This window comes from Pimephales promelas, chromosome 7 (assembly GCF_988280905.1).
Source record: "Pimephales promelas chromosome 7, fPimPro1.hap1.1, whole genome shotgun sequence".
NCBI lineage: Eukaryota > Metazoa > Chordata > Actinopteri > Cypriniformes > Leuciscidae > Pimephales > Pimephales promelas.
In genome coordinates this window covers 20106975-20116321 of record NC_142775.1, presented here as the reverse complement: position 1 = coordinate 20116321, position 9347 = coordinate 20106975, and the positions used below count along the sequence as shown (strand labels likewise).

Here is a 9347-nt window from a genome sequence, read left to right as displayed (position 1 = left end):
GAACACACGTGAGTTTGTGTGTGTGTGTGTGTGTGTGTGTGCGCGCGTGGGTGTGTGTGTGTGTGTGTGTGTGTGTGTGTACATGTGCATAAGCATGTTCGTTAAACATTGCATTTGTGCTCTAGTACCAAATGTTTGGATTTATGCTGGATTTATTGACTTTATTTTCCTATTTCTATAAACATGTCATCTTTTGTGAGTGAACATTTTCGTTCCACATTGCTTTTGCTCTACAATCAGCATCAATCTTTAATTATGTGTGGACATTTTTGGATACTGTATTTTACTGATTTTATTGTTGTTGTTTTTTTATTATTATTAAAAAAAAGATCGCTGTTGGTTTGTGTTGTGTTGCAGTCACACCAGTGTGTTGGGTTGTATTTGTGTGTGCGCGTGTGTCTTTAAGTGAAAATGTTATTTCCACATTGCATTTATGCTTTAGTACCAGGCCTTTATTTATGTGTGGAGATGGTCATATTCATGATGGTTTTATTTAAAAGAATTTTTTTTTTTCTTTACCTTTCCCATTCATTTTCATTGTGGGATCATTTTGATTGGAATTTATTGTTGTCTATACCATGGAATAGACAACAAAGTCTATCAGACCACCTGTAGCAGCTAAAAAAAGACACTTCTTGTTCTTGTGGTTATGTTGATATCCTGTTCTGAAGCTCAGTTGAAATTAAGCAGGATAAAGAACTCATTGCATGTGTATGTTTAAGACCATGTGTATGTTGTTTTTATGACTTCCCAGCTAACAAAGTTAGGTTCTGAGAACGTTTTTCTAACGTTCCATTTTGGTTGTGGGAACGTTAATTTAAAATGTTCTAAAAACGTGGAAATGTCCAGTTTGCTTAACGTTGCTGGAACGGTGTCTTAATGTTTGCAGAATGTTGCTGGAACGGTAGCATAATGTTGTTAGAACGTTATCCTAAGGTTAGCATAATGTTGCTGGAACGTTATGAGAACGTTTATCAAACACAAATAACCTGATAAAGACGTTCCGATAACGTTGTTCTAAGAACGTTTTTTATCAACGTAATGAGAACGTTCATCAAATACAAATAACGTGATAAAGACATTCCAAGAACGTTGTTCTAAGAACGTTTTCTCTCAACGTTACAAGAACGTTAATAATGTTATATGAACGTTCCGAAAACATTATTTTAATAACGTTTTGTCCTAACATTTACACAACTTTTAAAGAACGTTAGTGAATGTTCTGGGAACGTTCCCTGTTAGCTGGGTTTTTTTTCATACCTTCAGAACAATCAAATCAAACCCAGATTTTATTTGTTTGTGTATATGGATACTGTCGCTAGTTACAAGTTACAAAACCTCATGCCATGAAGGGATGAAGGGAACCATGTTTTTTTTTTTTTTTTTTGATAATGAAAGAAAATGAAAAACGGGGTCAGATTGACCCAAAAATCCACCTAGGGGTTAATTTAGTACGGTTCTTTTGACTTTGTTGCCAGGAGTGTCTTGTACCATGCATTTTGGAAAAATAGATGGTTATGGTGTGTGAATTTGAGGAATTATTGCGGTATTGCCTCATTTCATGTTTTAGCATATGTTGTGCCTATTTTTGATCATTGATAAATTCATATTATACTCTGAGTATATATTCTCTACAAAGACAATTTGCCACCCACATTACATGCCACCTACATCCTTGTGTTGTGTAGGCTGCTACATGCTTGCCACATTCTCCGCATTTTTTTATAGACACGTAGCTTCATGGAATACACAACAAAGTCTATCAGACCACCTGTAGCAGCTAAAAAGACGCTTTTTGTGCTTGTGGTTATGTTGATATCCTGTTCTGATGCTCAGTTGAAATTAAGCAGGAAAAAGAACCTCATTGCCATGTGTATGTTTAACACCCACATGCACCCATCAAACATGTGTTGCCGTGCGCTTTTTTGTCCCTGCTGCCCGCAGAAATGTCTGATGGTGAAGTCATCGCTGTTTCGTAGTAACGCTGTTTCAGTTGATTTGTTTCATATATAACTGCAAAGAGTGACTCAAGTGCCATGATATTCTAAGAAGATGTGATTCTGACTTTAGATAAGTGTCTTCTTGTTGTGGTGTTCTGAGTCTCGTTGTGCTTTCCCAGTGGTTGATAACTAAAGGGCAAATTCGTTTTTTTTGAGATGATAATGATACAAAACACAAAACTTGATAATGATTTTTTTTTATTATAATTTTTTTGTATTCAAAAAGTGGTCAAAAGAAAGTTGTTTAGAGCAATTAGCAGCTACATAAGCATTACATTCCCAAATGGAAAATTATTGGGGTTGGTCAATGTGTTACACACACATCGTGAGCATCTTTAAAGCAAAACGCAGAATTCAACAGCAGCTTGAAGAAACATCAGTACTTATTAACATACACCTACATCACTCATTCTTACTCAGAATCATCTATTGGTTTCTAGCCTCCTTGACCTTTATGTGGGACTTTTCCACGTAATTATTTATTCTGGTAACACTTTACAGTAAGATCTGATTAGTTAAAATTACTTAATGCAATAACTAACATAAACTAACAATAAGCATTAATCTTTGTTTTAAAAAAGTCAAGTTACAAAAAGAGAATCCAACAGCACTTTAATCATTAACAAATATGTATTACCTCACAAAATGTGTTAAAAGACAAGAGTATGTCAGTGATCTTAGAAAAATCATAATGTGGTCAAAAATCCCCAAATAAATCAAATACCTTGGATTCAAGCCCATTTAGTAATAAGAAAAAAGAAAATTGCTCCAAAAAAGATAAGTCTCTGCAGTCAATCCAACCACATTTCCACACGTGTGCAGCCATTTCCTCTGCAGTTTACACAATCAGATTTTACTTTGTGTAATATTGGTCCTCATGTGTTACTGCTGCTGTTCTCCTGCATGCTCTTGGAAGATACCGAAATGGAAATGTAGCTCTTAAAAAGACTCATCACTCTCTGCTTGTATGTTTTGATGGCAAAAAAGTAAATAAGAGGGTCAAGGCAGCTGTTAAAGTTCATCATGGCAACGGTTACCTGCAAGGACATCTTCAAAGTCTTTAACTCCTCACAAGACGGCTCATTGTATAGCCTTCTCACTGCAAACTGCATGATGTTAATGTGGTAGGGGCTGAAACACACCATGAAGCTCAGCAGAATGAGCAGAATCATATTTTTGGCCCTGCTGTTGCTTCCAGACTTGTTGGTCACCGGGTTTTCCTTGGCCGTCTTGTAGAGCTTGCAGCTGACTCTGCTGTAACTGCACAGGATGAGTCCCAATGGCACGCAAAACCCAATGACGCAAGCAAACAGAAGACCGTATGCCATCTTGTGGCCATCGAAATTGGAGAACTCCATGCATGTTCGATGACCGGGTCTGTCTTCCATGGTGCTCTTGAAGAGCAGCGGGGACGTCTCAAGGAGAACCACAACCCACACCAGAGTGCAGATCCCTCGCACAACCTTGGTTTTCCTCAGTCTTTGACAGCGCTGACGGTGCAGCATGGCCAAGTAGCGATCCACACTGATGCAGGTCATGAAGGCGATGCTCGCATAGGTATTGCTGTAGAAAATCATGGCAGTCAGCCGGCACAAGAAATCTCCAAATGGCCAGTCGAAGCCTCTGATGTAGTATGTGATCCTGCTGGGCAGAGCCAAGGTGAAGAGGGTGTCGGAGATGGCCAGGTTGATCAGATACATCGTGGTGGAGTTCATCTTCTGCTTTTTCTGACAGGTGATCCAGAGGACCAGGCTGTTACCTGCCACACTGATGACAAAAATCAGGCAGTAGAAAATGGGAAAGAGGATCCTAGCAGACTCCTTGTAGACAAAAACATCGCAAGTCTGGTTTGTGTCGCTGTCATTCATTGGCATCGTCTGAGATTCCAGTCGAGTTTGATCTGTCATTTTCCTGAGACCGTTTTGGGGAAATAGAACTTTTTTTAGGAGGAAATCAATATCAAAATATTAGCATATGCTTCATCTTTAAAAATGATCTATAAAATTAAATATTCACATATGTACAGTATGTGTGTTTGTGTGATCCAAAAGATTGCAGATCAAAAAGTAATATTAAATGTTTGATACTCACAGCACGTTTGATTCTCTCTCTCTCTTTGAATTGGAAAGTGATGTGACTAAGTTAGTAAGTGGTTTTCCTTCAATAGAAACCCACCCCTTTAACCTGATTGGTTTTGCTCAGATGAGATTAGGTAAGGTAGATGTGACTCGGAGTAATGAAAACATTTTTTATCTGTGTAATGTCTCTTTTTTTTTTCAATTTAATATTATTCAGTTATATTTTTTTAATAAAACTGAAATTTAATAATAATAAAAATAGTGTTTGCCATTATCAAATGATCAGAGAAATTCCAACTAAAATATACTAAATGTTAGAGTGGTTATTTTAGCTGTTCTCTTAAATGTCAATGCTTACTCTTTTTTTTCAGTATTAACAGTCATAAGGAACATCAGCAGTAATAGTTTTTTTTTTTTTTTCTCAGGTACTATCGGTACAACCACAAGCTCCTGTTTCTGCAGCACTGACCCAGTTAACATGCCAACAAGTGTGTTGAGGTACTTTTGCAGGGTCTCACAACATCCCTTTTCAAAAATAAGAGGATAAATACATGCACAGGGAGCACACACACTGCTGCCCATAGGCGCCGAGACCGTGGGTGCTCCGGGGCTCGATCAACCATGGAAAATACCGAGCTAGACTGCCAGAAGGCTACGTTCAAAAAAAAATAAACATTGCAGTTGGTGCTATGTTAAGCGTCTGTCACACTGTGATTGGTTATGTCTGGGTCAGTTGCCTGCTCCATATCCACCAATCCCAGCGTTTATCAGATAAAAACTTCTTTACATGTACTTTTCATGCCAAGTAAAGAATTATTTAGTTCACTTTAAAAAAAAAACTGATAATTTACTCACCCCAATATCATCCAAGATGTCCATGTCAGTCGAAAAGTAATTAAGGTTTTTAATGAAAACATTACAGGATTTTTCTCCATATAAATGGACTTCAATGGACAAATCTTTTTCATTTCGTTCATTCATTTCATTTCGAGTCATTTCGTTCATTCAACGCATACATATACACAAGACGTCACCGCCGCCATCTTGGAACAGGGTCACATAGGAAGTAGCAAGGTAACGTTGCTTTCTCTGCCTTTACTTAGAATTAATGTATGGTGGCGTACTTTTGTGCTGTGTATGATGTTCACACGAATGAAATCTGAAATAGGAAGAATGTTTAAAAAAAAAATGTTTTAATTTTTTTCTTGAATCAATGATAAATACATGGAACGAACCAAAAAAAAACAAAAAAATCGAATTCATGATGATTTATGGTGATTTTATTTCCGTTAGAACTTTGTCTCCATTGACGCTGATGCATTAAAGTGGAGGGGCTCCCCTGTTCCAAGATGGCGGCTCTAACGTATTCGTTCTAATGAACTGCCATAGCCAAGGCAACATCTAGTGTATGTATGCATTCAACAAACAAAATGCATGAAATGACTCTAAAAAGATTTGTTCATTTTGATGAATGAGTTCGAACAGGAGAGTCACGAACGCGCATCACAGAACAGAGCAAGGCAAGCATTTGTGCTTATAAAACTTAAAATGTTTTATTTATTTTTGAAATGACTGATCGTTTCACTACATAAGACCCTTATTCATCGTCTGGTGTCGTTTAAAGCCCTTTGAAGCTGCACTGAAACTGTCATTTGGACCTTGAAACTGGTGGAGTCCATGGAAGTCCATTATATGTAGAAAAATCCTGTAATATTTTCATCTACAACCTTCATTTCTTTTCGACTGAATAAAGAAAGACATGGACATCTTGGATGACAAGGGGGTGAGTAAATTAACAGCAAAAGTTTTTTTTTTTTTTTTTTTTTTTTAAGTGAACTAATGCTTTAAACCTTTGATCTCCAATCATGTTGGTGTATTTGTGAGAAGTGGCGCTGTCCTGAACGATAGTGTTAGCGTACTTTACGGTTTTATTATCAAATAAATAGGTGTGTGTGTTCGTGTCGGCCGCTGTCGATTTTAACACAGTCTCATCCCAAAAAGTCATATAACTGACGTTTTGGGACGTCTTTTGACCATACGTCAATATCCGCCTTTTTAGGGCCCCCTTAAACGTCGGTAGATGGCGATCCCGGGCCGTCATACAACTGACGCTTTACCTTTAACGTCAGTTAGGTGACGGGTTAGGTTTAGGGTTAAGTTTAGGTATGGGGTAGAGTTAGGATCCCATAACCTCATCTACCGACGTTTAAGGGGGCCCTAAAAAGGCGAATATTGACGTATGGTCAAAAGACGTCCCAAAACGTCAGTTATATGACGATTTGGGATGAGACCGGGTTGTCGATTTCCTAAAAGGGGTCGCACATCGCACAAGAAGTGCAGCGCCATGTCTTTAAATTCCGAACACATTATTCTCTATGAGTGTACACACACATCGGCGACGCCCTTTGGCGTCTATTTGCGGCGCCCAGCAACGGCTCAAAATCCTGCCGTGCCACAGATCGCGATTTACATAACGTTACTTTCATATTAAATTTACATTTATTTGTCTAATTTAATATACATTTAATTGTCGTTAATGTATAGGCTACTGACTTCACCCTGTGCTGCAATATAAATTTAGTTTTTTACAGTCATTTACAGAAATCAGCTGGTTAAATGAAAATTGCTGATGTTATCAGATTTTCAGGTGACATCAATTCGGTTAACGGACGCTCTGATGTAAAGCGTTAAGACTGCAGACTTAGCAACGCTTGTATTTTAATTGTACTGTACAATCATTACATAGTAGCCTACAGACATTATCTGAATTCCATAACGTCCTTCAACATAACATTACAAAATTCAGGTTTTCAGCAGTTGAACTGATAAGAGTAGGCTAGGCTACGGTTCTGAAACCAACAGAAGTCGCTCAAGGTGTCGATTTTAAACGGAAACAAAGTATGCAGAGTTTGTGCAACTTTGATTTAGGATGAAAACACAGCTCTGCAGTCCCCAGCAAGCAAGTCAAGCTGCTGATAACATCTGTGGTTTATTACCGCACTATACCTCATCCTCATGTTCGACATGGCAGCAGTTTCCCAATGAAAGTAGTAAAAAACAACAACAAAATAAAAATGCAATCCATTTCACAACACAAAAAAAAGGTGAAAAACCGTGCTAGAGATTTTGCTTAAAGATATCCATGTGGTCTTGATCTAGCATAGGCTGGCAGCCTGGCACCATACATGCTTTTACATAATCTTTGAACATAACAGCAACTGTTGTGGAATGCACTACAAGTTATAGGCCTACTAAACACATTTGTATCGTTATAATTCTGTCATGATAACTCTCAGAGAGATTGGCATGGTAATGGATATGGCATTGTTAATGTATTTGGTCTTGGCAGAATAGATCTGCTGTGCTGCTGCCAATACATTCACAGACATTACTTTGAGCCTTTAACACATGCTCCTGCTGCTGCAAAATAGCATGGATTATAGCAGATCCCCATTGCAGATCTCTACAGGTGGAGCTGGGGAGGTGGAACTGTTTTGCACTGCTACCAGTATTTGAAGCAACAGCAACCAAGCTGCACTATGTAAATTAAGGACATGTCAGTCTGTGCCATCTAGAGTTTCATACCAGAACTAATTCGTTCATCAGACTGTAGTAATAATTTACTATAAGATTTGTCAAAATGTGTTAATTCACTTATAATGACCTTAATCAGACCTGATTTATAGGCTTTTCGAAGGTCACTTGAAGAAACAAAAAAGGCCAATTGCATCCGCACGTTCAAGAAAGTGTTAATGGCAATACGAACTGACAGTGATATTTATTGACATTTAAGGTAATCAGCAAATCTAGCCATTATTTTTCATATTTGCTTGCTTCTTTGAAGATATCTTGAGTAAATCATTGGTTCAGCAAAAAGACATGTCAAACCTCTGACATAAACAATGTGCCACAAAGCCACAGTGTTCACACTTTTTCGAAAGAAGATCTACCTACGAATGGCTTCAATATGCAGAGACAACTATGAGCCTCTGCATATTCATATTAAAATGAGATAGAAAGCATTGTTCTCTGAAAAAAAAATGTACACAAATAATTTTAAAACACAAAAGTTGTAATATGTCCCTTGAAGGCAAGTTGAAAGCGAGAACCCAGGTGAAGTTTATCGGTGTGATAACAAAATACAAACTGTAGACTTGGAAAACTTAACTTAAAACATGACTTGACAAACAACAGGTTATATATCGACACAAAGCTAGACGAGGCACAATGGAAACTCGGACTATATAAAAGCTGTGGTCAAAATCGCACACCCTATACCCTTAAAGGAGAACTCCGGCGCAAAATGAACCTTTGGTCTAATAAAACATTGGTACTAGCCGACTGTTCTCTGAGATTTGTTTTCATGATAATCGAATGTAAAGAGTTTTATCTCTAAAAACTGTTTAGTGTATAATGCTAGTACTGGGGGCATTTACTAAGTAAAAATAAATCGCTAGTTTATACCACTAACAAGGCTCAAAATAGCCCCACGCTAACACAGTAAAATAATGTGGGTCCCTACATGCAAAACGAAGCATTGAAAACTTTGTAAGTGTACAGACCGTTTAATAAGAAGATACTTCATAAAGACAGTTCACTTCGTGTATACAGGCAGGAGCCATCTTTGGAAAACAGTCACAAGAAGTTAAACCACAAACGTCGTGCTTAGTGAGCTGAACTGTATGAAGTTCAGTAAACTTCTGAACTGTATGAACGACGTTCGTGGATTACACAAAGTGAACTGTCTTATTAAACGGTCTGTACACTTACAAAGTTCTCAATGCTTCGTTTTGCATGTACGGACCCTCATTATGTTACTGTGTTAGTGTGGGGCTATTTTGAGTCTTGTTAGTGGTATTAACTAGCGATTTCTTTTTACTTAGTAAATGCCCCCATTACAAGCATTGTACACTAAACATTTTTTTAGAGATAAAACTCTTTACATTCGATTATCATGAAAACAAATCTAAGAGAACGGTTGACTAGGTAATGATGTTTTATTAGACCAAAGGTTCATTTTGCGCCAGAGTTCTATTTTAAATACTGCACTATTTGAGGCAGCCAGCCATTTGGTGTCCGAAACCATAGTGTATGTCATCCAACTCATTCAATCCAGCAATGCAGTGCAGTAACGAGTGTACAACTGATGTACGCTCAATGGCAAGAGAATACCCATAATGCACTGTGAGGGTTATACTGAATGAATTCCCTTGTTTCACCAGATGGCATTCATCTATCCATTTTCAAACCGCTGGTCCAACGTGGTACA

The 9347-nt window shown here is 37.8% G+C and overlaps 1 protein-coding gene across 2 annotated transcripts; it reads right to left on the bottom strand.

The window, feature by feature from the left end:
• Positions 1 to 2181: 2181 nt before the first annotated feature.
• Positions 2182 to 4191, bottom strand: LOC120467065 (G protein-coupled receptor 183). 2 transcript variants are annotated; one of them, XM_039655831.2, is made up of 2 exons: positions 4092 to 4191; positions 2182 to 3936 (listed from the first exon to the last, which is right to left on the bottom strand). In XM_039655831.2, the coding sequence occupies exon 2, from the start codon at positions 3905 to 3907 to the stop codon at positions 2876 to 2878; it is 1032 nt and encodes a 343-aa protein (XP_039511765.1). In that variant the 5' UTR covers positions 3908 to 3936; positions 4092 to 4191; the 3' UTR covers positions 2182 to 2875. The 2 variants fall into 2 exon arrangements, with proteins under 2 accessions (XP_039511765.1, XP_039511766.1); XM_039655832.2 differs by having other exon boundaries at positions 2182 to 3911; positions 4092 to 4152.
• Positions 4192 to 9347: the final 5156 nt, after the last annotated feature.

Bases quoted from the DNA above. Each gene is read 5' to 3' on its own strand.
- LOC120467065 (XM_039655831.2), bottom strand. From the start codon at position 3,907: ATGACAGATCAAACTCGACTGGAATCTCAGACGATGCCAATGAATGAC.